The sequence below is a fragment of the Eleginops maclovinus genome, chromosome 4 (assembly GCF_036324505.1).
Source record: "Eleginops maclovinus isolate JMC-PN-2008 ecotype Puerto Natales chromosome 4, JC_Emac_rtc_rv5, whole genome shotgun sequence".
In the NCBI taxonomy this organism is placed as follows: Eukaryota; Metazoa; Chordata; class Actinopteri; order Perciformes; family Eleginopidae; genus Eleginops; species Eleginops maclovinus.
The window spans coordinates 1690857-1717356 of record NC_086352.1 but is presented as its reverse complement, the minus strand read 5'-3'; the positions used below and the strand labels follow the sequence as shown (position 1 = coordinate 1717356).

General features: G+C 44.0%; 3 protein-coding genes across 10 annotated transcripts in view; 1 reads left to right on the top strand and 2 right to left on the bottom strand.

Annotated features, from left to right (window-relative positions):
- Window positions 1-556: 556 nt before the first annotated feature.
- Window positions 557-10161, bottom strand: cbx6a (chromobox homolog 6a). 3 transcript variants are annotated; one of them, XR_010165544.1, is made up of 9 exons: window positions 10015-10161; window positions 5900-5943; window positions 5711-5776; window positions 5132-5198; window positions 4433-4789; window positions 3984-4347; window positions 3790-3876; window positions 2148-3467; window positions 557-1972 (listed from the first exon to the last, which is right to left on the bottom strand). XR_010165544.1 is itself a non-coding variant. In XM_063880823.1 (8 exons), the coding sequence occupies exons 1-8, from the start codon at window positions 10081-10083 to the stop codon at window positions 3402-3404; spliced, it is 1116 nt and encodes a 371-aa protein (XP_063736893.1). In that variant the 5' UTR covers window positions 10084-10161; the 3' UTR covers window positions 557-3401. The 3 variants fall into 3 exon arrangements, 2 of the variants coding, with proteins under 2 accessions (XP_063736893.1, XP_063736894.1); XM_063880823.1 differs by having other exon boundaries at window positions 557-3463; XM_063880824.1 differs by having other exon boundaries at window positions 557-3467; window positions 10015-10128.
- Window positions 10162-11547: 1386 nt separating this feature from the next.
- pla2g6 (phospholipase A2, group VI (cytosolic, calcium-independent)) lies at window positions 11548-22828 on the top strand. Of its 3 annotated transcripts, none has more exons than XM_063880753.1 (18): window positions 11548-11585; window positions 12890-13110; window positions 14009-14218; window positions 14518-14698; window positions 14791-14978; window positions 16032-16128; window positions 16270-16452; window positions 16596-16704; window positions 17266-17382; window positions 17585-17675; window positions 18170-18333; window positions 18531-18681; window positions 19343-19479; window positions 20236-20390; window positions 20481-20532; window positions 20663-20778; window positions 20856-20929; window positions 21760-22828. In XM_063880753.1, exons 1-18 carry the CDS (start codon window positions 11553-11555, stop codon window positions 21905-21907), a joined length of 2427 nt encoding a protein of 808 aa, XP_063736823.1. In that variant the 5' UTR covers window positions 11548-11552; the 3' UTR covers window positions 21908-22828. The 3 variants fall into 3 exon arrangements, with proteins under 3 accessions (XP_063736823.1, XP_063736825.1, XP_063736824.1); XM_063880754.1 differs by having other exon boundaries at window positions 11561-11635; XM_063880755.1 differs by lacking the exon at window positions 17266-17382.
- Window positions 22829-23345: 517 nt separating this feature from the next.
- Window positions 23346-26500, bottom strand: part of LOC134862734 (uncharacterized) — a 12143-nt gene continuing 8988 nt past the window's right edge. For 3 of the 4 annotated variants that reach the window (XM_063880798.1, XM_063880797.1, XM_063880794.1), the window contains exons 6-10: window positions 26499-26500; window positions 26076-26333; window positions 24004-24094; window positions 23864-23915; window positions 23346-23748 (exon numbers count right to left, since the gene is read on the bottom strand). The exon at window positions 26499-26500 is cut by the window's right edge and continues 325 nt beyond it. In XM_063880798.1, coding sequence (XP_063736868.1) covers window positions 23680-23748; window positions 23864-23915; window positions 24004-24094; window positions 26076-26333; window positions 26499-26500 — 472 coding nt within the window. In that variant the 3' untranslated portion in view covers window positions 23346-23679. The remainder of the gene's footprint in view (window positions 23749-23863; window positions 23916-24003; window positions 24095-26075; window positions 26334-26498) is intronic. The other variant, XM_063880796.1, reaches the window with a different exon arrangement.

Genomic DNA, 26500 nt, shown 5'->3' with positions numbered 1-26500 from the left:
TTACTTAACAAGTTATTAAATCCAAGTAACAAAAACATTACATTCCAGTATACAGCTGGTTTAATGCTCACACCGAAGACTCAAACCCCCCCATGGTTGTTTCTTCCATCTCCAGGGTCCGTAGTTCCCTCAACACTTATTGTGATTGGCAGATTATTACCTGTGATCGCAAGAACCCGACCTGGTTCTGTCCGGGTCGCTATGGCTCAGGGAGTAAATGGATCCACTCAGAGGGTCGGTGGTTCGATCCCCTCAGCATGGGAAAGTGACCGGTGAGAAATGGCCACTCTATTGGTTCAACTGTTCGATCAAAATCTATTCTGCAGACATGTTCTATAACGCCTGTGACGGTATGAGAGGTTTTATTCCCTCATATTGTTTGTATTTCCAACTTGTATTCATATAAAATGCAAACTACTCCGTCAGATAGTTATTTATTATGAAGTGAAATTTTAATTTCTAGCAGATTTCTTAAAATAAAAGCCCTTTGAAACCTGGAAAACAACAGCAACATATCAAATACATTTCATTTAACAGGGAAAGACTCTCCGGAAACTGAATTTTAAACAGCTTTTAATTCAAAGCCTCGTACAAGAAAACACACAGAAAGCAACGACAGGAAACATGACAATAATCTGTACAATAAGGGTCTGCAAAACATGCGTCAGAAGTCCATTATCCTCCATATCAGCATCAATACATGTACATTATTAGCTTCAAACCAGACAAACATTAAAACCAGTCCAGTTTGTCTCGTCAAACCCATATTGGACTAATACAAAATAAATGGCATTCAAATAAACAGCATCACATTATTATGCATATTTAGAAAAGAAGCATTAAAAAAACAGCTTTTAATTCATTTATCAACATTTAAAGGTTCCTTCCTTTTCTCCAATCAGCGCCCGTTAAGCACTTATAATGACATCACATATGAGACGATTGAAAAGGAAAGAAAAGCTTAGAAATAATAAAATCAAGAGCCCTATTTGGTTGAAAGAGAGGCCACTAAGTTGTGCTGATAAGGAATAAAAAGCACTGCTCTAAAGGTTGGAAACATGGCATTAAGCTCACACATCTACCCACCACTGACACAGCACAGAAGCAGCCGAGGGCCTTCAATCCCTTCAGAGGAGCACGACCCAGTCTGGAAGTCATCGAGGACCCAGTCTGAGTTTCTCTTTCATCAAACACCGGTTTCATTTTCACCTGGATTTGATTTACCTGCGGCAGGTCATTCATTGGTTTAGAGAAAGCAAATCCATCCCCTCTTTATTCTCCGTAAGCTGTCTCTGCCGTCCGACCAGACGTCTGACCCCAGCTCCATATCTCTGGACTCAGTAAACCCTTTCTGACCAACAGAGGGATTGTTTCCTGGCATCACTTTAACATTTTAGGGGGAAAATCTGCATTAAAATGATTCATATCTGTAATAAAATGGATCTCAATATAACAAAAGATATAAAACCCAATGAATTAACGTGATGATGTTCTCTCAAATTAATCAGATCAATAACGTTCCGTTCATCCACATTTTTTATCCTGGTTTCTTGTTAAAACTCATTCTTTAATTAAGATCATTATTCCCCCCCCCAGATAATGACGTAACTCTGTTTCATACATCAAACATAAAGGGCCGATAGACCTGTATCATTAGGGATCATTAAAAGCATCCACTGGGGCCAAAGAGCAGCACGTGTTCTGCTATTTCAGGGCTTTACATCCTACAGACCAGTTGTATTAAAGGGGTCTTCTGGGGTTGGTGAGCCTTAGCGTCGGGCTTTGACCTCCTCTCAAACACACTCTCTGCAAAGCCGTCTGATGAGAGCGCAACGGACAGGCATCCCCAGGGACTGATGTTCACACTGGATTATAAAAGCCTGAAGTGTGTTCAGCTTATGGACCTTCACTGAGATCTGAGGAAATGCTGCGGGCCGGTTTGGAGTCGCGTCGGACGAGTGACAGGCGGGGGCTTTGTGAGAAGGCGAGTGAGCGAGAGAGAGAGAACAATAACTTACTGGTTAGCTTGTCAGGTTGTGCGTGCATATAAACACTGAATATGCGTTCAAGAGAGCAGGAGGAAAATGCCTTGAAATATCAGAGTACTGCATGAAATCGATCGATGCAGTCAAGTGCATGGCGTTTACCTCGCTGTGATGCAGTGTGAGAGAGTCCAGCTGTGCAACACTCCCCTTTATCACTAACGAGCTGGACCTCCAATCAGGCTGAGGGGGCAGGGAGGGGCCTCTCACCTGTGGAGGACAAAGTGCCTTTTGTTTCTTTCACATGTGTTGGAGGCTCAGCACACACACAAACTGAACCCAGCGTGTGTGTGTGTGTGTGTGTGTGTGTGTGTGTGTGTGTGTGTGTGTCTGTTTGTGTGTGTGTGTGTGTGTGTGTGTGTGTGTGTGTGTGTGTGTGTGTGTGTGTGTGTGAAAGGAAACAAACGGCACCTCAATCCAACAGTCGGAGAGTCAGTGCTGTGCAAGAGGACAAAATATGGCAATTTGAGGGCGTATTAGCTGCCCGTGTTCAGATGTATACGCTTCTTATAAAAAAAATATGCTCTTTCTGTACGATTCAATGGCTGGGCGGTGTTCAGGTACTAAACACACTAAAGGGAAGGGGGAGGAGGGGGCTTAAGTGGCAACACTGATATTTCTCCTCCATCATCAATTGGCATTTGTACAGATTTGGACATGGACAAAAAAACAAGTCGTGCCCACGAGGTATCGTCCTGTGACTCGGACCTCACTGTAAGGACATTTGCTGCAGGGGTGAAGAGCTATGGCTGTCAGCGCTCGGACAATCGATCTGTCATATTGTGTTTCTATAGCCCAATATCACAAATCCCTAAATGTCTAAAGGGGGGGCTTTAAATGTTTACCGAGGTATTACCACTGTCCAGAATCTGTAAACCTTGTCTGTGACCCTCAGAGTATCTGAGACTAACTCTTGAGCCCCAGACAATAACTTGCTAACCTGTTGTTGTTTTTTTGTCCATGTCCCTCTATAGTCCGTCTGCAGCTCAGAGTCCTGCTGTGAACCCGTACCGGTTGAGGACCCTCTTATTAGTATAGTAGGATGTACTGGAGACCCCTACGATAGACTTCTACAACACTTTGGGGTCTCAACCTGTCCGGGTTCTCAGCAGGACTCTAGAGCTGCAGGCGGACTATCTGGGGCACATCTGCCTTCACAACATGGGATCTCCTATGGCTCGGGGTCTTCGGATGGGGTGCCGGGGGGAGGGGCAGAGGCGTTTTCAGTGGAGGGTGAGGCCGGGGAGGGGAACTCCTTTATGGTGACGGTGAGGAGGTTGGTGGTGACGTCAGTGACCACCACGTCCTTGCAGCTCGGAGCCATCTCAGGGTGCCAGTTGGGGTCTCCCTCGGCGGGGGCTATTTGGGGTTCCGCGGGGGTCTCGTTGCCGGGGCTCTGGTCGTCGGGCAGCTGGCGTTTCCTGCCTTCATAAGAATCAGAATCAGTTTTATTGCCAAATATGTTTTCGCATACGAGGAACCTGCTTTGGTGTTAATGTTGTAAACACAGAAAGACAACAAAAAGTGACGTCATGGACAACATTATGATGACTACTCAAAGACTGCTGTGAGAAATCAAACACACAATATTTACACAGGAATTCTGACCGGTTCTCAGAATCTCACAATTCTGACTTCTGTTTTTGAGCAAAAAACCGAACTTTTATGAAGCTATTCTGAGCGACACGCAGGGATTCACAGCATTACACAGGCACTGGTGGTATACTGGGAAATGGGGTCGGACCACCTTTCAGGGGGGCGTCCTCCTCCTGGTCTTCCAAAGAGGACGACGGTGAGGCGGGGGGGGAACGTTGCACCTCACACTGGGCACCACCTTCAGAAGCAGAATCAGAAACAGGGTTATTGCCAGGTGCAAACATAAGCCCAGTTAAAGAAGACAACGACAAAACAAAACAGCTTTAAATATGGAACATTGTTTACCAGCGTTACTGGACTTTGGAGCTTTGCTGGAAGGGGGGGAGACTCCTGTTGCGGGGTGGGACTGAGCAGATTTTCCTTCAGAGCTGGAGGGGGCTGAGTTAAACTGGGAGGGGGCTGAGTTAAACTGGGAGGGGGGTGAGTTATACTGGGAGGAGGCAGAGCTGAAGGTCACTGGTCCTCCACACTGCAGCCCAAACGGCTTCCCGTACATGGGGAAGCCCAGCATCTTCAGCGGGGGCTGGAAAGGCCTGTAGGGGGCCTCCCCTTTCTTCCCGATGATGCGGTTGCGGGACGGGATGTTTTGCCGCCCCCCCACTGAGATGTTCCGTCCCGCTGCGCCGCCGCGACCCGGCTTGTCGATGACCTTCAGCAGAGGAGGATAAAGTAATCAGGTGTTGAAGTGAAAGCAAAGGAGTCTCTGAGCTGCAGACATAATGTCCCCCACTGACCTTCAGGTTGAGGATGATGCGACCTCGCTTCACCTCCCGGGGCTTGACTCTGCGGTTGAGGATGCGGACGGTCTCGGAGAACGGGGAGACGTGGACTCTGGAGGGCTGGCCCGGGAAGGATGCAGCCAAGGGGTCGGACCGGGGCAGCGGGCGCCGGGACATCCGGTGGCAGCGGTGGATGTCTTTCTTCAGCTTGTGGGTGGTGGCCAGGGAGCTGAGCTTGGGAGAGGGAGCCACGGTGGAGGACGAAGAGGTTGGATGAGGCGAGGAGGAGGAAGGAGTCGCTCGGCCCGGTGTGGAGCGCGCCGCAGTCAGGCGGGAGTTTGAGGCTCGGCTTCCTCCGGTCGGAGCGTTCGCCTGAGGGAATATGAACTTGTGTCAAACACCAGCAGACTCGGGTCAGTGCTATCCCATCAGACTGTTACTCCTGAGCTATACCAAGCAGTTTATCCTGCACAGCATCTCATCTCTCATTCCGTTTTAAGCTCAGTTCAACACAGCTAACCTCCGGCCCCTAGGAAGAACCACACCGTACGTTAAATTCTGAAACCTATGGCGTTGACAGTGGATCTTCAGAAAGCTTGTGGGCTTTAACCTCAATGAGACTGCAATGTGCGAGATAGAGTAGACATAAAAACACAAAGATAATTCAGGCGGTGTTCATGTATCAACGGTAAAACAAGCTGCAGGAAACTGGACCTTCATGGCATGTTTTTTGGGTTTTGGTCCTCGTTTCTTCGGCCCGTGGATCTCCCTGTCCCGTTCCCTATAAAGAAACAGATCACACAGGTGAAGAAAAGGCACAAGGAGAGCAAATATAACAAATCAAGAGATGTGATGTTAGATCTCCGTCACCAGTTTAGTTTGAGTCTGTTTTAAACCACTGAAAACACCTGATTTTAAGGGTCTTTATGAGAGACATGAGAGACTCGAGTCAAGATGGATGTTTAACAATCTGGAAGGGAAGAGGAAGAACACTACAAAGACACAAAGCATATACTGTATGTGAAAGGAAGACTGAGACTTTGGACAAAACCAAATCAGAAAATGAAGGCTACTTCAGCGTCAAGCAAGGAAGACTTTCTTGGAACTAAATCTTTAATGTATTAAGATCTGTATGTGTCAGAAAAAAGGATGAATGAAGTCCAACTTGTATGAGCTTTTATAAGAGCTTTGGAAAACTGAATGAAGGCATTTTATTAGCATTTAAGTCTTTTGAGGACACACAGGAACCCCTTTATGAAAAGCCCTCTCATCATAAATAAACTCTTTACTCACTTTTGCTCGAAGCCCAGTATCAGCCGGTCATCCAGAATATTCTCCTCTGGCTCCCAGGTGCTGTGCCTGAGGAAACAGGAGGAAACCTTAGAACCACCGAGTGGATTTTATCCATGTTTTCAGTTTAATGTACAGGCATCAAAACAGCAGAGAGAACTTTCAGAGACGGGGGGGGGGGGCAGCTCTTACTTCATTGCCCATCCTTTCCATTTCACAAGGTACTCAAGTCGAGCCTGCAAGAGAAACACAGAAGTTTCAGGATAAACGAAACAGCTGGTGACAACAAGAGACCCTACTTTAAAGAGTCCTCTCCTGCTGATGTTCAGGTGTATATCAGTATGTAGTGTCTCTACTTTAAAGAGTCCTCTCCTGCTGATGTTCAGGTGTATATCAGTATGTAGTGTCTCTACTTTAAAGAGTCCTCTCCTGCTGATGTTCAGGTGTATATCAGTATGTAGAGTCTCTACTTTAAAGAGTCCTCTCCTGCTGATGTTCAGGTGTATATCAGTATGTAGAGTCTCTACTTTAAAGAGTCCTCTCCTGCTGATGTTCAGGTGTATATCAGTATGTAGCGTCTCTACTTTAAAGAGTCCTCTCCTGCTGATGTTCAGGTGTATATCAGTATGTAGTGTCTCTACTTTAAAGAGTCCTCTCCTGCTGATGTTCAGGTGTATATCAGTATGTAGTGTCTCTACTTTAAAGAGTCCTCTCCTGCTGATGTTCAGGTGTATATCAGTATGTAGTGTCTCTACTTTAAAGAGTCCTCTCCTGCTGATGTTCAGGTGTATATCAGTATGTAGTGTCTCTACTTTAAAGAGTCCTCTCCTGCTGATGTTCAGGTGTATATCAGTATGTAGAGTCTCTACTTTAAAGAGTCCTCTCCTGCTGATGTTCAGGTGTATATCAGTATGTAGTGTCTCTACTTTAAAGAGTCCTCTCCTGCTGATGTTCAGGTGTATATCAGTATGTAGAGTCTCTACTTTAAAGAGTCCTCTCCTGCTGATGTTCAGGTGTATATCAGTATGTAGAGTCTCTACTTTAAAGAGTCCTCTCCTGCTGATGTTCAGGTGTATATCAGTATGTAGTGTCTCTACTTTAAAGAGTCCTCTCCTGCTGATGTTCAGGTGTATATCAGTATGTAGAGTCTCTACTTTAAAGAGTCCTCTCCTGCTGATGTTCAGGTGTATATCAGTATGTAGAGTCTCTACTTTAAAGAGTCCTCTCCTGCTGATGTTCAGGTGTATATCAGTATGTAGTGTCTCTACTTTAAAGAGTCCTCTCCTGCTGATGTTCAGGTGTATATCAGTATGTAGTGTCTCTACTTTAAAGAGTCCTCTCCTGCTGATGTTCAGGTGTATATCAGTATGTAGAGTCTCTACTTTAAAGAGTCCTCTCCTGCTGATGTTCAGGTGTATATCAGTATGTAGAGTCTCTACTTTAAAGAGTCCTCTCCTGCTGATGTTCAGGTGTATATCAGTATGTAGAGTCTCTACTTTAAAGAGTCCTCTCCTGCTGATGTTCAGGTGTATATCAGTATGTAGTGTCTCTACTTTAAAGAGTCCTCTCCTGCTGATGTTCAGGTGTATATCAGTATGTAGTGTCTCTACTTTAAAGAGTCCTCTCCTGCTGATGTTCAGGTGTATATCAGTATGTAGTGTCTCTACTTTAAAGAGTCCTCTCCTGCTGATGTTCAGGTGTATATCAGTATGTAGTGTCTCTACTTTAAAGAGTCCTCTCCTGCTGATGTTCAGGTGTATATCAGTATGTAGAGTCTCTACTTTAAAGAGTCCTCTCCTGCTGATGTTCAGGTGTATATCAGTATGTAGAGTCTCTACTTTAAAGAGTCCTCTCCTGCTGATGTTCAGGTGTATATCAGTATGTAGAGTCTCTACTTTAAAGAGTCCTCTCCTGCTGATGTTCAGGTGTATATCAGTATGTAGAGTCTCTACTTTAAAGAGTCCTCTCCTGCTGATGTTCAGGTGTATATCAGTATGTAGTGTCTCTACTTTAAAGAGTCCTCTCCTGCTGATGTTCAGGTGTATATCAGTATGTAGAGTCTCTACTTTAAAGAGTCCTCTCCTGCTGATGTTCAGGTGTATATCAGTATGTAGAGTCTCTACTTTAAAGAGTCCTCTCCTGCTGATGTTTAGGTGTATATCAGTATGTAGTGTCTCTACTTTAAAGAGTCCTCTCCTGCTGATGTTCAGGTGTATATCAGTATGTAGCGTCTCTACTTTAAAGAGTCCTCTCCTGCTGATGTTCAGGTGTATATCAGTATGTAGTATCTCTACTTTAAAGAGTCCTCTCCTGCTGATGTTCAGGTGTATATCAGTATGTAGTGTCTCTACTTTAAAGAGTCCTCTCCTGCTGATGTTCAGGTGTATATCAGTATGTAGTGTCTCTACTTTAAAGAGTCCTCTTTAGCGGTTGCATAATAAATAGAAATCACATTTACTTTGTTTATTCTTCTTGAGTATGTATGTTTTAACAGCACGACTCCAGGAGAGCGCCTCCTTATCCTCCACACATTGTTTAACGTTTTGAAGAAAGGAACCCTGATACATCTCAAAGCTTCACAGATATTTGTCATTTAACTCTTCACCATGTTTCACCACCAGTGCACAGAGTGTGTGAACCTTAGTGGGAAGTTATTCCTGCTTTTATGCTGGGATAACAAAAGATGAGTTCAACTGAAGGTCCAGCAGGAAACTCAGAAGGCCTGCTGGTTAACTACCACACACTTAAAGTGTAACCCGCCATGATTTATAGGCTCTTTATTTCCCAGAATGCAAACCATGCAGCGTGCAGTTTTCAAATCAAGGCTGGAGGCTTTCCTGTTAGCTGCTGCCTTTTGTAGCATCTCTTACCCAGCATTCACGCTTTGAAACCTCTACATCACACCACTCTCCTTCACTTTTTATTCCTGTTCCCTCGGCTCTTTAAGGACTCTTTGAATTGTATGTGATTGTAATTGCCTTATAGGTTTCTTTGCCCTCTGTCTTTATGTTCTTGAAGTTGTAAAGCACTTTGAGATGCCATGTCATTCTAAAGTGTTATAACACATGTCGTTTTTATTCTCCACTTCTGGAAAAACGGCAGGACTTCTGCAAAACACTGCTTTTAATACAAGGCTGGAAGCGTATTAAATCAGTCCTTTTTTACGTCTTATATCTGTATATCTGTATTCACCACATTTCTGGATAAAACTGCAGGTTTGCTGCAAAACTCACTTCTTTGAGTTCAATTAAATCAAATCAAAGTAAAGCTTTACCACAGCAACTCCAAATAGTTTATGCAACACCTGTCTTGCTCTACCTTATCTTGTTTTCTGGCATTGATGAAGTACTACACGATTATAAACACATCCATTAATGGCCGCGTATGTGTTTTATGAGCCACTGAAATGTATTCATGAAACATGTGAGAGGAAGTTAAGCATCGTATGTTTGCTGGTAAATTACCCCAGTCTGAAGGTGTTGATCTTTGGATCAGCCTCAAACTGTGGTACTAATACCTGTTGCAGATATTCTTGATATATTCACTTCAGTATGAGTATTATGTTCATATTGTTTTCAGTAGCAGCTCGCTCTAATCCAAGGACCATGCATACAAATACTTTACTCTCAGAAAAGAGGAGAGACGATTTAAGACAGATTTGAGATAATAGCTCAGTGACTGCAGTCCTTAGGCAGGTACACAACAAAAAAACACTAAAGCATTGCATAATCTCTATCACACAACCAATTATAAAACAATATTTAAGTACAAGTCAATAAAATACTACATAGTACAGTTAAAATATAACATGACAATACATTTCAATTACAACACTCAGATTACAGTGTAATTAAGGTGTCTATTATTGTGAATTTCCTTGTTCTTCTGTAGATGATATGTTGTGCATTCTCTATATATATGTATATTTGTCTGTTGATATACCAACAGTTTTGGATACTGAGGATAAAAGTGCCTCAAACTGTGGTACTAATTACTGTTGCAGATAATGCGGGTATTTTGGATATATTTACTTAAATATGAGCTGCATCCTTCATATGTCTTCTAATATTACATGTTAGTGAGCTATGCATTACACAGGGATACATTCATTAATAAATAAACCTGTTTCTGTTTCTGATTCTGGCTGTGATAGCCTAGCCTAGTTAGCTTCTGTTAGCATAGCGAAGGTATTCATCCAGGCCTCCACGGCAAGGAGACGAGCCTGTGGCCGGGTAGCAGAGCCTATTGCCGGGTATCAGAGCCAACATTTGCGGGAGTCAGAACCACACGAGGCGGCGGAGGCTTACCTTCCGGATGCGGCGTTTCAGGATCGATTCGGCGGCGAAAACTCGATCTCCCGTCGCCGAGAGTTCCATGTTCTCTGAACCCGGAGAGGAGTGCTCTGATACCCGGGGAACCGTGTGCCTGTGTACCGCTGCGCGCACACACACACACACACACACACACACACACACACACACACACACACACACACACACACACACACACACACACACACACACACACACACACACACACATTAAAAACTACTCTGTCGGTTTTTTTCCAGATTCTTAAATAATGAAAACTGTCTTTATTTTTATTCTGCAAATGGCAGTCAAACTATTAAACGTACTTGACCACTGTACACTCACTTAGTTGTTATTGACCTTTAATCAAAGATATTTTACACACACACACACACACACACACACACACACACACACACACACACACACGCACACGCCGATTTTTTAGACATTTAAGCTGATTTCTGGGGATTTTCCTCTCTTTTTAAACCACACACACACACCCACACTACACACAGACACACACATCACTCCCGTGGTGGGGTTCCGCCCCCTTTCGTCGTCCCGGCAACACTGAAGAATCTCCCGACTCAAATTATATTATTCAATATTCTTATTATTACCTCCAAACTACTGTAACTCCTCTGAGTTCAGGCCTTTTCATTTGTATTACTGATAATATGTATATATTTGTGTTAATGTTAATCTTTATTATATTATTGGTATTATAGGATATTTCTCCATCAGATGACTGCGGTGGGGTCCATGGCAACGGCCTCTCTGGGGCTCTCCGGTGTCAAAACAACCGGAGCATTTCCTGTGTGTCAAGCCCCGCCCCTTTCCCTAGCAACCGTCTGGATCCTTGAGCTCTGATTGGATCAACCGCGCCAGTCAGTACAATCAAAACGACTAAAGTCTCAAAATAAAGAGGAAATATCTAAAAAGAATAACTTAATATGTTAAAATAATTTCTCATTTCCCAAAATAATGAATACATATTTTAAAACAATGAATTATTGGTCAAAAATAATGACTTATGTCTCAAAATAATGAGTACATATCTCAAAATGAAGACTTAAGGCTCAAAATAATGAGTTATTTCTGAAAAGAATGAGTAATTATCTCAAAATGAAGACTTATTTCTGAAAATAATGACACATTTTGTAAAACAATTGTAAATATCTCGAAATAAGAATGTGAAAATGATGTGTTATGTCTCAAAACAATGACTTATTTCTAAAAATAATGAGTAAATATTTTTAAATAATGAAACATTTCTCAAAATGTCAACTTATAGGCTACTAAGCCATTATTTAAAATACCAAGTCATGTTTTTTAAAGCGTTGTCATTATTTATTACAATATTTAGAGATAATAACTTATTTAAATTACCTTCATTATCTTCTGTTTGTCTTCCATGTGTCAAAGCCCCGCCCCTTTCCCTTAGAAACCGTCCGGATCCCTGAGCTCTGATTGGATCAACGCGGCGTCACTCACGATCAGGAGGCAGTTCGGTTGCAGTGTGTTGGTTGTTGATGTGTCAGGAGTCAGTGCGCAGAGAACAGCAGGTAAGAATGGACTCGAAACAGCAAGTTAATGCGATTAGCTTCATGAAAAGGTAGATAAGTGCCGTAAAACCCTCAGAATAATATATATGTTGAATTATGATAGATATACGGTGTTTGTTTGACAGTTTTTAACCATCTCTTTTGTATCCATTTGGTTGTGAACTCGTGAGCAGCATGAATGGAGCCACTTGTTCTCCTTTTTATTCTTAATTATGTGGTTGTTTTACTTGTTTGACATTGTATTGAGGAGCAACTTCAATTTGCATCGTCACTGTCAGCTCTAGTAAGTGGGGGTTAAACTGTGCAGCTCATCTGCTAACTAACAACGAGGTATAATTAGCTTAATCACAAGCTAATGTGCTAATGAAGATAACACTACACCCAGAGGGACAAGTACTCAGATCTGGTACCTGAGTAAAAGTAGAAGTACTCTGATCTTGTACTTGAGTAAAAGTAGAAGTACTCAGATCTTGTACTTGAGTAAAGTAGAAGTACTCAGATCTTGTACTTGAGTAAAGTAGAAGTACTCAGGTCTTGTACTTGAGTAAAAGTAGAAGTACTCAGATCTTGTACTTGAGTAAAGTAGAAGTACTCAGGTCTTGTTCTTGAGTAAAGTAGAAGTACTCAGATCTTGTACTTGAGTAAAAGTAGAAGTACTCTGATCTTGTACTTGAGTAAAAGTAGAAGTACTCAGATCTTGTACTTGAGTAAAAGTAGAAGTACTCTGATCTTGTACTTGAGTAAAAGTAGAAGTACTCAGATCTTGTACTTGAGTAAAAGTAGAAGCACTCAGATCTTGTACTTGAGTAACTGAAATAAATGTAGTGGAGTAGAAGTACACCTTACCTCTACCACTGAATCTGAACTGAAAGTAAAAGTACTTGTTCTGCTGAACAGAATAAAATATACTATATTATTAATGATGTGTTTGTGTGTTGCTGGGATATTATGCCTGTTGCTTTCCTGAGAGACGATATCCTGTCTCTGAGGGTAGAATCAATATTTTATTAATGTAGACATCAACCCTACATGCCTGGTAAAGATCATCGATGGGGGTGAGCCCAGGTTCAAATGCAAACCGTTATCGAGTTATTAAAGATTGAAATGACCATAAAATAGGTTGAATGAATATGAAACGATGGCGTAACGTAGGGTTAGGATATTGGCCGTTATCAATGCACCATGAACTCTGTTTTGAGGATCATGTAGAGGTTTTTTTATTGTGCTTTTCAGTCCTTTTCCCCCCGATTTACTGACACCACCACATTGTGTGACCCCTGTTCACTCTCTGTTTTTGTCCCCAGGTGACGATGCAGTTCCTGGGCCGTCTGTTGGACACGGTGTCCTCGGTGTCCACCCTCTTCACAAACCCGTACCGGGTCCGGGATGTCCCGCTGTCCGACTACGGAGGAGGAGGGAAAGTTCTTCTGAAGGAGGAGGGACGCATTGTGCTTTATAAAAACACACAGTACCATTCCTGGGACTGCCTGCTCATGATCCCCGAGACGCCCAACATGACCCTGAGGTCAGTGTGGAGCCGAGCTGTGTCTAAACTATCTTTATCCATTAACCTGCAGACTATTCCCTCACTCATTGGTTCGTCGAGTCTATAAAAGGGCCGGAAAACGTCCGTCTTAGTTTCACAAAGTCCAACACGTAACATGTTAAAGTGAAAGCACTTTAATTCAAACAACCTGAAGTCTATTTACATGTTATAAAAATAGGAAAAAATGCAAAAAAAGCAGATCTGAAATAATAATACTATTCAACATTAGAAGTGAAATCCTCCAAAGAAAGGCATTAATCTAACTCTTTTAGCTGTTCACGTTCAAAGACTCGATGTGTGAAGTGTTTGAATGTATTTATGATGAACATTTGCTCTTAAATATGATATAAAACAGGCAAAAGCAGCACATTTTCTATCTTTGAAAAGCTGACATTTGTATGAATGGATGATCACTTTAGTTGGCATTCAGTTCTCTCTGTATCGACTGATCCTGGCAGCTCTGGTTTAAACGTGCAGATTTCAGCTGAAATAAAGACAAGCATGTTTTAGCTCCTGCATATTTGAGCACTGTTTCCCAAGAGAGCAGCTTAACTTAATCAAAGTCATTTATCGGAAATGCTGAGTCACTCGGCCACGGATCTGAGGAGGGGTTTTCCTCTAATGCAAACATAATGAAGGCTGCAAATGACCATCAGAGGCCTGAGAGCTAAAGGCTTCTCAATAATTCACTGCAGACCATAAATACATCAAATATTAAACAATGCTATGATAGTGTGCAGAACATGTTCAAAGCTGTGGATCATTGTAGTCCAATGGAGCCTTCAGGGCCCAACACAGAAATACAACACCTAAGTTCCTTGATAACTAGGTGTCTGGTATGTTGCTGTCCCCTCAATGTGTCTCTGTGTCTCTGCAGGCTGTTTCAAGTCGGGTCGGAGGAAGACGCCATGAACTGGTTCCCGCAGTACGCCCTGAAGCTCCGCCCCTTCTATGAGACACTTCCTCTGAAGGCGGAGACAGCTCAGCCAATCGTGGACTGTCTTCGCAGCCACCCCGACTGGAGCTCCGCCCACATCGCCGTGGAGACAGGCCTGAGAGAGTGCCTCAAACACAACTACGTCCAGAGGTCAGTGCTTATAGGGGATGTGACGTCATCAAGGCAGGTCGTAACCTTTGCACCTCAAACGTTTTAAACATGGTCAGTGGGCTAAACTACACAAATGGTGTGTGTGTGTGTGTGTGTGTGTGTGTGTGTGTGTGTGTGTGTGTGTGTGTGTGTGTGTGTGTGTGTGTGTGTGTGTGTGTGTGTGTGTGTGTGTGTGTGTGTGTGTGTGTGTGTGTGTGTGTGTGTGTGTGTGTGTGTGTGTGTGTGTGTGTGTGTGTGTGTGTGTGTGTGTGTGTGTGTGTGTGTGTGTGTGTGTGTAGCCAGATAAATGCCCGGGACGCTTCCGGTCAGACGCCGCTGCATCGGGCGTGTGAGCGCGGCGACACGGCGTGTGTGACAGAGCTGCTGGAGGAGAGCCAGGCTCGCACCGACATCAAGGACCAGGACGGAGAGACCCCCATGCACTGCGCCGCCAAGCACGACACGCCCGCCATCATCCAGGTGAGGGGCCATTCCTGCCCAGGGGAGACAATGAGCGATAAAGCTTGAACAACGCTGCATGTTCAAACAGTTTCCCCTCCTCCCCCCATCAGGTGATGTGCTCTCGGATGTGCTCCGGTGTGAACGAGCTGAATAACCACGGGGAGACGCCGCTGCACGTGGCCTGTCGCCTCGGCCGCGTCGAGTCCGTCAAGGCTCTGCTGGGGGGCGGGGCCAAGTGTGATGTCGTTGGAGGCGTGGGATACCCCATCCACAGCGCCATGAAGTACAGCGAGAAGGGGTGAGCAGGGTTACAGGTGGGGGGGGGGGGATTTTGAATTGTTGGAGGGTTTTTAATAATGGTAAATTAGAATTAATCCAGGAAAAAAACACACGAACAAGCCCATGTTAAGCCCATGTTACCCTGTTAGTACCCTGTTAATACCCTGTTAATACCCTGTTAATACCTTATTGGTACCCTGTTAATACCCTGTCGTTACCCTGTTATTACCCTGTTATTACCCTGTTAGTACCCTGTTATTACCCTGTTAGTACCCTGTTATTACCCTGTTATTACCCTGTTAATACCCTGTTATTACCCTGTTATTACCCTGTTATTACCCTGTTATTACCCTGTTATTACCCTGTTAGTACCCTGTTATTACCCTGTTATTACCCTGTTAATACCCTGTTAGTACCCTGTTATTACCCTGTTATTACCCTGTTAATACCCTGTTAGTACCCTGTTAGTACCCTGTTATTACCCTGTTATTACCCTGTTATTACCCTGTTAATACCCTGTTAGTACCCTGTTAGTACCCTGTTAATACCCTGTTATTACCCTGTTAGTACCCTGTTAATACCCTGTTATTACCCTGTTAGTACCCTGTTAGTACCCTGTTAGTACCCTGTTAGTACCCTGTTAATACCCTGTTATTACCCTGTTATTACCCTGTTAATACCCTGTTAGTACCCTGTTATTACCCTGTTATTACCCTGTTAATACCCTGTTAGTACCCTGTTAGTACCCTGTTAATACCCTGTTATTACCCTGTTATTACCCTGTTATTACCCTGTTAATACCCTGTTAGTACCCTGTTATTACCCTGTTATTACCCTGTTAATACCCTGTTAGTACCCTGTTATTACCCTGTTATTACCCTGTTAATACCCTGTTAGTACCCTGTTATTACCCTGTTAATACCCTGTTAGTACCCTGTTATTACCCTGTTATTACCCTGTTATTACCCTGTTATTACCCTGTTATTACCCTGTTAATACGGCGAAGGAAATTACAAATGCAGCTTCTTAAAGAGTTACTGAAATATTGTTTCTTGTTTTGTTTGCTTGCCAGCTGTGTGGAGGAGATCCTGAAGGCCGACTCCGGTCAGCTGCAGGCCGAGGACTCTCTGTACGGAGGAACGCCGCTGCACTGGAGCAAAACGGCTGAGGTGTCAAACATTACATCATAGCTATTATTACTAATCCATGTTGAGCTGTAAAAGTTACAGGACATGTATGCAGTGATAGCTGAGTTATCTTGTGTGTTATCTTTTAACCATGTAACTGTAAATGTTCCCTCTCTGTTCCAGATGTGCCGCCTGCTGCTGGAGCACGGCTGTGCGGTGAACTACCTCAGTAAGACCGGAGAGAGCGCTCTTCATGTCCTCACCAGGAGGGGGCGCTTCGAGGCGTCCATGGTGCTGCTCACACACGGAGCCAACGCCAACCTGAAGGGCCAGAAGGGAAACACGGCGCTGCACCTCGCTATGAAGGTGTGTGTGTGTGTGTGTGTGTGTGTGTGTCATGTTATTTTAGTATCTAAATCTGCGCTGAGTTGCATCGTAGCAGCCTTTTTTGTCAATCGATCTCCAAAAACAACGTGTCTGTGCATCCTGTGTGCCGCTGTGTTCCTCAGATGGATCACATGGAGCTGATCAAAGCTCTGATCGTGTTCGGGGCGGACGTGGAGATCCACAACGACCTCGGAGAAACGCCGGGACTCATCGCTGCTCGCACCAGCAAAGGTGAGGAAATAGGATGAGCGTGTGGAAGCTAAAGCATGCCAGTGTCCTTTAAAGAGGCCCGGTTAATTCAATTAAACCATTAAAGCATGGACACATGTCCCAGGAGAGACAGGAAACACTGATATACACCTGAACCTGAACAGAGATGGCTCCTTGAAATGCTTGTGTTCCACTAAAGCTGCCGCATGAAGCACCACAGGTGTGTTCTGACTTTAAAACAATCTCTAGTCTCTAAATGATAAGTTGTGCCACTAATACAACATTTGGTGACAGCATTGGCATGGTTAGAATGCATGCAGTGTCTTTTATAAAGGTCCGAAGATGTAACTGCAGAGAGTGTGATGAGTAGATACAAGAGGGAAACAGAGCCTTGAGCTCTTTGTTTGCATTTACCTTCTGAACATGTTTCTTATTGAGTATATTTCTGTCATTAATGGATGTATTTAGGATGCATGGTGTTTGCTAACAGCTGGTCGTGTTCCTCTCTCTCTGCTTTGTGTGTGTGTGTGTGTGTGTGTGTGTGTGTGTGTGCATGTCTAACACGTGTGTGTTAACATGAAGGTCCTAATAGAAAGATACTGCTGGACATGCTGTGTAGTGTAGGGGTTCAGCGCTGCCACCCCCCCTCCCCCAGCAGTCCGCCTCCCTTCTCCATCAAGACCAAACCTGCAGGCATAGGTAACAGCTGCCCCCCCCCCCCATACCTGTGCCCTGTTTATTACAATTCAAATCCCTCTGTTTTCCAACAGATATCATGTACTGCGGGATAAAACATGTCTGTTGTATTTAAGATCCATGTGTGTGTGGGTCAGATATCCATGTGTGTGTGGGTCAGATATCCATGTGTGTGTGTAAATGTGTGTGTTGTGATTGTGTGCAGGGTTTGAGGATGTCATGTATGCGGGGGCTGCTCTCAGTGTGATGAGCAGAGGATCATCTGAAGTGGACGGGTCCAGACTGGAGAACAGGAAGTGAGTTGTTAATGGTTATTTCCCAGCACAGAACCACTGTTCCCCTTATGTCGGCCCGCCAGTTTCCCACTTCTGGTTTGAACTCTTATGTCTCACTTCTTCCGGTTTGGCTCTAGCAGCATTGGAGACGATGAGGTTATATTAGAGGTCATTCCCAGTTTACAGAACAGAGGCAAAAAAAAGATTTTGAGAAAATAGTCCGAATTTTGGGTCAGTATTTTTGAGACTTTGAAAAAAGGGAAATCATTTTTAGTTTTTCAGAAAAGTCTGATTTTTGAGAATTTCAAACAGTCTGAATTTTTGTATCTTTTTAATATATTTTTTGAATGTTGAGAAAAGTCAGATTTCAAAATAACATCTGAAGTTCAGGTGAAGCGGATTCTGTGAGGAAAAGTCAGAATGCTGAGATTTCGCTGCAAGCCGTCTAGTGAACGTAAAGTGAATATGAGCGATGTTTGCGTGTCCCCCTCCACCCCTCCCCACCTCCTCTTCAGGTTGGACCGGCTGCTGTGTCTGGACGGCGGCGGGATCAAAGGTCTGGTTCTGATCCAGATGTTGATCGCCCTGGAGAGGGAGGCGGGCCGGCCCACAAGAGAGCTCTTCGACTGGGTGGCAGGAACCAGTACCGGGGGCATCCTAGCCCTGGCCATCATCCACGGTCAGAACCAGAATCCAAACCAGAACCAGAATCACAAACTAATACAAGATACAAAAACAAAGATAAAGTGTGTGTGTGTGTGTGTGTGTGTGTGTGTGTGTGTGTGTGTGTGTGTGTGTGTGTGTGTGTGTGTGTGTGTGTGTGTGTGTGTGTGTGTGTGTGTGTGTGTGTGTGTGTGTGTGTGTGTGTGTGTGCAGGTAAGTCGATGGAGTACCTGCGCTGCCTGTACTTCCGGATGAAGGAGCAGGTGTTCCGGGGCTCCCGGCCCTACGAGTCGGCCCCGCTGGAGGACTTCCTGAAGAAGGAGTTTGGGGAGAACACTAAGATGGCAGACGTGCGCTACCCCAGGTTATCATTCAACATGGATACCAACACACATCCGTCTCTAAAGAGAGGAGGGGATTCTTGCCAGACTTAAGCTAATCACTTCCATCTGCAGTCCACATTTACACGGAACATTTATTCATATTTCCAATCGACTATCCGCTCTTTGTAGTGCCTCGATCTGCTAAACATGTATCATGAATAGAGGGAATTTTATCAAAATCACAACATGGACTTGTGCAATATCCAAATGACAGTGTGCACAATATTAGTTAAAGGGTGAAGATGGCCTGGTGGCTGACTGAAGCGCTGGATTGAGTTCAATACACCTTCATCATGTTCATTCCTGAAGCTTGGAATGATATTGAGTTAACTGTGCAGTCCCACTCCTTCAGAATGTGTAGACGTGCTCTAAAGACGCCTGAACATGTTTTAAAAATTAGTTTGATTCTCAGAGATCAAACAACTCTCGTGTCATTTCATGCAAATGTTGGTCTGGATATATTAAGAAAAGCCTGCAGCATCTGATTCCTTTCAGCATTCAAAACCTTTATTGTCATCTGACAGCTACAGCAAACCTGAAGCCTTGGCTCCTCTAATAATACCATTTACTTCAGACTGAAGAAACGACACATAAGGTATTGCAATATATTAATGACTTCAATAATAATATGTGTTTGTGCAGGGTGATGGTGACCAGTGTTTTAGCAGACAGACATCCAGGAGAGCTGCACATCTTCAGGAACTACGACCCCCCCTCTCCCCACAGAGACCCCCGCTACAAGACCACAGCCACCTTCAAGCCCCTCACCGTCCCACAAGGTACTGACACATCGGCTGCTCTAATGGCCTTATGCACAGGTAACCAGCGGTGGAGACCTGAAGTCATGTGACCGTGCTGTAGTTCCTTTATAGCCCAACATTAGCCTCCTTTAGCTTAGCGGTGGTGACGTGAAGTCATGTGACCGTGCTGTAGTTCCTTTATAGCCCAACATTAGCCTCCTTTAGCTTAGCGGTGGTGACATGAAGTCATGTGACCGTGCTGTAGTTCCTTTATTTTCAAACGTTAGCTTTTCACTTCAGAAATCATAAAGAGGTGGTAACATGTGGAGATTCTCCTGCTGAACTAAACGTTTGTTTGACACGGAGATTATTTTCTGCAATAATCCAAAATCACATGGAGAATCCCATTGGATGAGAGAGATGCTGCCTTCAGGAACACAACATCACTGCACTACTTTGTATGACACTGGTGTAATATTGTTGGTGTGGTGCATCAGTTCTACCACTGGGGGGTGCACTTGAGGGGTTCTGAGATAGAGTTGGATAGCAGTAAAAGAGACTGGGAAGTCGTTTCTGAAGTCGCTGTGCGTTGTGTCTGAGTGGCGGCCATGTTGTTGTTGCAGGATGGGAGGATGAGGATGTGTTGTTAGTGGGACACACAGAGGAGCCCGCCAGAAAGCGTAGGAAGGTGACGGATGAAGGTGTGTGTGTGTGTGTGTCTCTTTTGTCACAGTGGCAGTGAGGACAGAGTCGGTTGATGCTGCTTTTAATATTTCCTCTGGTTCTGTTTCTCAGAGCAGCTGGTGTGGCGCGCTGCCCGATCCAGCGGCGCCGCCCCCACGTATTTCAGACCAATGGGACGCTTCCTGGACGGCGGGCTGCTCGCCAACAACCCGACGCTGGACGCCATGTCGGAAATCCATCAGTACAACAAAGCTCTGAAAGCAGAGGTGGGAGAAGCACTTCATCCTCCCTTCTTTATGGATCTTTACAGAATGAATGTTTACTTTAATATTTCATCACCTGTCCCTTCCTCTCAGGGCCGTGCACAGGAGATCCAGAGGTTGGGGGTGGTGGTCTCCCTCGGTACAGGTGAGGCCTTCATCATCATCATCATGCAGTACATGAGTAGAAGTAGAAGTACTCAGATAGGAAGTACACGACCTGAGTACTTCTCCCCCTCGGCTCACCTGTGAATAACTTTCTGAGTGGCGGTCTGCAGGTAAACCCCCCCAGGTGGTGGTGAACTCGGTGGATGTCTTCCGGCCCTCCAACCCTCTGGAGTTTGCAAAGAGCTTGGTGGGAGCCAAGGAGCTGGGCAAGATGCTGGTGGACTGTGTGAGTGCATCCAGAGAGTCAATGCATGACACACAGATCCAGGTTCCTGCTTTTACCCAGACTCCTCTCTGTTTCAGTGCACGGACTCTGACGGCTGTGCGGTGGACCGAGCCGGATCCTGGTGTGAGATGATCGACACCGTCTACCACAGGTCAGCCGACTCCCTCTGACTCAGCATCTCAGAGAGCATTTTCACATTCTACAAGAATTACTCAAACATATTCTCAGTAAAACCCGCATATTCAGAGGACCTGAGTACTTCTACTTTACACAAGTACAAGATCTGAGTACTTCTACTTTACTCAAGTACAAGACCTGAGTACTTCTACTTTACACAAGTACAAGATCTGAGTACTTCTACTTTACTCAAGTACAAGACCTGAGTACTTCTACTTTACACAAGTACAAGATCTGAGTACTTCTACTTTACTCAAGTACAAGACCTGAGTACTTCTACTTTACTCAAGTACAAGACCTGAGTACTTCTACTTTACACAAGTACAAGATCTGAGTACTTCTACTTTACTCAAGTACAAGACCTGAGTACTTCTACTTTACTCAAGTACAAGACCTGAGTACTTCTACTTTACACAAGTACAAGATCTGAGTACTTCTACTTTACTCAAGTACAAGATCTGAGTACTTCTACTTTACACAAGTACAATATCTGAGTACTTCTACTTTACTCAAGTACAAGACCTGAGTACTTCTACTTTACTCAAGTACAAGATCTGAGTACTTCTACTTTACTCAAGTACAAGACCTGAGTACTTCTACTTTACTCAAGTACAAGATCTGAGTACTTCTACTTTACTCAAGTACAAGACCTGAGTACTTCTACTTTACTCAAGTACAAGATCTGAGTACTTCTACTTTACACAAGTACAAGATCTGAGTACTTCTACTTTACTCAAGTACAAGATCTGAATACTTCTACTCTACTCCTCTGTAACCTGGTCATGTGACTTCCTGTCCCTGCAGGTTGAGTCCTCAGCTGTCTCAGGAGGTGATGCTGGACGAGGTGAGTGACGCTGTGCTGGTGGACATGCTGTGGGACACTCAGATGTATCTGTACGAGCAGAGGGAAACCCTGCAGAGACTCGCCCGGCAACTGAAGGAACACAAATGAATCCCGAAGGAAGGAAATGGGGCGGTGGAGACGGAGAGCCTGGAGTCTGCGTTGCGTGCTGTTTCTGTAAAACCCGTCCGAACACGGGAGCTGACGAGGAGACACGATTCAAAGGCAGACAGAGAACGTTATGTAGCATCATGTGACCTTAGCACTGACCCCCTGTTCTCATTATGGATCCTTCTGCACATTATGGTCTGTCTTGTGGTTTTGGTGTCCAAGCTGATTTCTGTCTTGTTCTGTCAGTTTAAAACCAAACTGGATTTAGATTTTGAGCCTCTGGAGAATCTAGTGTTTAAGGCAAACAAATTGAAGCAGAAACTCGGTTCGATCTGTGGTCATAAAAACAGCCTGTTCACAATATGCAGGGTTTCTCTTCAGGGGTCTGGGATGGGGGCAAAACTATCTGACCTATATATTTACTTATAAATGTGCTGCTCTTCCCCCCCACTCCCTGAAGCCACTGATCATTTCACAGTTCGTGTCTTTTCTGCTGATCTTTGATAATTGGCCTCTGCTCATTTGCATCTCCACAAACATCTTTATGTTATTGCATTAAATGTTGTTTATGTATTTAACTGCGTACAGAGACATACAGCATAAAGCCATGAAGAAAAGCTCAGATGATGAAGATGATGAAGATGTTTCCTCTCCTTCTTCCACACACACATTTCCATGCCTTTACTAACCAGGTGGTTTAAACGGACTGATCTCATATTTCTGTGGAGTCCTGAACATATTACACAAACTGCATATCAAGTATATTACCGTGCGCTGAGCCTGCTGGACTTGAACGTAATGAATTTACTTGAAAGACAAACTTGCACAACATGAACTGACGGCTTCTCATTATTTCCTGTGTTTTTGTATTTGGATGAATTACTGAAGTGTACGCTAATAAATATATTAATAAGGACTGAATTGTGAGTCGTCAGTGCAGCTGCAGCACGCTAACTGTGTGGTTTGCAGTCAGTGCAAAGCGTGATTCGATAATGAGATAGTGCTTCTCTCCCACACACTACTCAACTCTGACTACTTTCAGAGAGGTCAGAATTCTGACTTTTTTCTAAACGTCTCAAACTTCTGACTTTCTTCTTCGAAAATCTGAACATTTGGAAAGTTTTAAGAAAACCTTAAATTTCGGACTTTCTGAAACTGTTTCATTTTTTATCTTCTGATTTTATTCCATGTGCAATGACTGGTATTACACGATGCTGTTTGATAATTGATTGGGTGGTTGGCTCTGCACTCAAACAACCTCACTGTCCAAAAACCCTGAAGATGGAAACGTTTCAGTTGAACCTTCCTGTTGTCCTTGGGGTCAAATCGGACCCTCTCCTAAATGTTTAGTTGTCAGAACGAGGGACGGGAAGACGAGACAAAGGTTAGCAAGAAATATATAGTTTATTTACATCTTACACTATAAAACATTGCTAACAGAAACAATAAAAGCATACATGAATAAATGTAGGGGAGGAAACACAACTTACCCTTAAAACAAAGTCTGAATGTTTACTCCTGAGGAAATCAAAGCACTCAGTATATTCAAACAATATCCAAACATAGAAAGGGTTAATAAAGGAAAAACATCTATGAACACTTTTGTGAATTGTACTTTTAGTTTTTGGGGAAAGCATTTTATTTCATTCCATACTGACTGTACATAATGGAAGATGCTTTTTTAATTCAGTGTAAATTAGCTTGGTTTGTCCCTACTTCCAAATGAAGGGCTTTGTTAATGACTCTTAGACATCTTGTGTCTCTGCTGGTAGTTAATCGTCCCGTTGTTGTTGTGTTTGTCTCACTGTCCGGAGGGGGATGCTCTCATGCAGCGCATCCATCTGAAGGGAAGAGAAAACACATGAAAGAGGGAACACACACACACACACACACACACACACACACACACACACACACACACACACACACACACACACACAAAAAGTCTCTCCTCACCGTTCCAGATTGTACGTCTCTGGGCTCAGCAGCAACGCTCTTCTTCTTCCTGCTGGATTTTATAGTTCATATTAAGAGACTCATGTGATCCAACAGGAAGTGTCTGAGGACAGGTAGAGGAGTGGAGGTGAGAGACTGACCTGCTGATCAGGTGCAGGAGGAACACGGCCGGCAGGATCACGAACAACAGGATCAGCTTCATCACATTCACTGCGGCTATGGAGGTCAGAGCTGCAGAGAGAGGGTGAGACTCATGTCAAGATCTAAGACTCATACTGCTGACTCATGTCAAGATCTAAGACTCATACTGCTGACTCATGTCAAGATCTATGACTCATACTGCTGACTCATTTCAAGATCTAAGACTCATACTGCTGACTCATGTCAAGATCTAAGACTCATACTGCTGACTCATGTCAAGATCTAAGACTCATACTGCTGACTCATGTCAAGATCTAAGACTCATACTGCTGACTCATTTCAAGATCTATGACTCATACTGCTGACTCATGTCAAGATCTATGACTCATACTGCTGACTCATGTCAAGATCTAAGACTCATACTGCTGACTCATGTCAAGATCTAAGACTCATACTGCTGACTCATGGCAAGATCTAAGACTCATACTGCTGACTCATGGCAAGATCTAAGACTCATACTGCTGACTCATGTCAAGATCTATGACTCATACTGCTGACTCATGGCAAGATCTAAGACTCATACTGCTGACTCATGTCAAGATCTAAGACTCATACTGCTGACTCATTGCAAGATCTAAGACTCATACTGCTGACTCATGGCAAGATCTAAGACTCATACTGCTGACTCATGTCAAGATCTAAGACTCATACTGCTGACTCATGGCAAGATCTAAGACTCATACTGCTGACTCATGGCAAGATCTAAGACTCATACTGCTGACTCATTTCAAGATCTAAGACTCATACTGCTGACTCATGTCAAGATCTATGACTCATACTGCTGACTCATGTCAAGATCTAAGACTCATACTGCTGACTCATGGCAAGATCTAAGACTCATACTGCTGACTCATGTCAATATCTATGACTCATACTGCTGACTCATGTCAAGATATAAGACTCATACTGCTGACTCATGTCAAGATCTAAGACTCATACTGCTGACTCATGTCAAGATCTAAGACTCATACTGCTGACTCATGGCAAGATCTAAGACTCATACTGCTGACTCATTTCAAGATCTAAGACTCATACTGCTGACTCATGTCAAGATCTAAGACTCATACTGCTGACTCATGGCAAGATCTAAGACTCATACTGCTGACTCATGTCAAGATCTAAGACTCATACTGCTGACTCATGGCAAGATCTATGACTCATACTGCTGACTCATGTCAAGATCTAAGACTCATACTGCTGACTCATGTCAAGATCTAAGACTCATACTGCTGACTCATGTCAAGATCTAAGACTCATACTGCTGACTCATGTCAAGATCTAAGACTCATACTGCTGACTCATGTCAAGATCTAAGACTCATACTGCTGACTCATGTCAAGATCTAAGACTCATACTGCTGACTCATGTCAAGATCTAAGACTCATACTGCTGACTCATGGCAAGATCTATGACTCATACTGCTGACTCATGGCAAGATCTATGACTCATACTGCTGACTCATGTCAAGATCTATGACTCATACTGCTGACTCATGGCAAGATCTAAGACTCATACTGCTGACTCATGTCAAGATCTAAGACTCATACTGCTGACTCATGGCAAGATCTATGACTCATACTGCTGACTCATTTCAAGATCTAAGACTCATACTGCTGACTCATGTCAAGATCTAAGACTCATACTGCTGACTCATGTCAAGATCTAAGACTCATACTGCTGACTCATTTCAAGATCTAAGACTCATACTGCTGACTCATGGCAAGATCTAAGACTCATACTGCTGACTCATGTCAAGATCTAAGACTCATACTGCTGACCCAGGTCAGGGTGTAGGACTCTTAGTGCTGACTCAGGTCAGGGTGTAGGACTCATAGTGCTGACTCAGGTCAGGGTGTAGGACTCATAGTGCTGACTCAGGTCAGAGTGTAGGACTCATAGTGCTGACCCAGGTCAGGGTGTAGGACTCATAGTGCTGACCCAGGTCAGGGTGTAGGACTCATAGTGCTGACCCAGGTCAGGGTGTAGGACCTGCTGCTCTGTGGATGCTCACCTATGACGGAGAGCGTCTCCTCAGCAGAGCGGATGTTGACGTTGCTTCTGACAGCACAGCAGTAGTTTCCTGCATGCTGACTGCTGACTGGGTCCAGAAGCAGGTGTTTGTTCTGGTTCTGGTTCGGGGTCAGAGGTTGTCCGTTGAAGAACCAGATGTAGTTTGTGTTGTTGGTCAGAGGACAGCTGGAGCTGCAGCTCAGTGAGACTCTCTGGAACGCCTTCACCTCTGCAGAAGGACTGAAGTGCACCTCCAGCCCTGAAACATGGGAACACATGAAACCAATAACAGAACCTGATACCATTACGATCAATGAACTGCAGTGGAGTAGAAGTCCAGATGGAAATACTGAAGGACCTCAAATGTGTACTTCAGTACAGTACTTGAGTAAATGTAAGTCCCTTCCCACCTCTATAACTTTACCT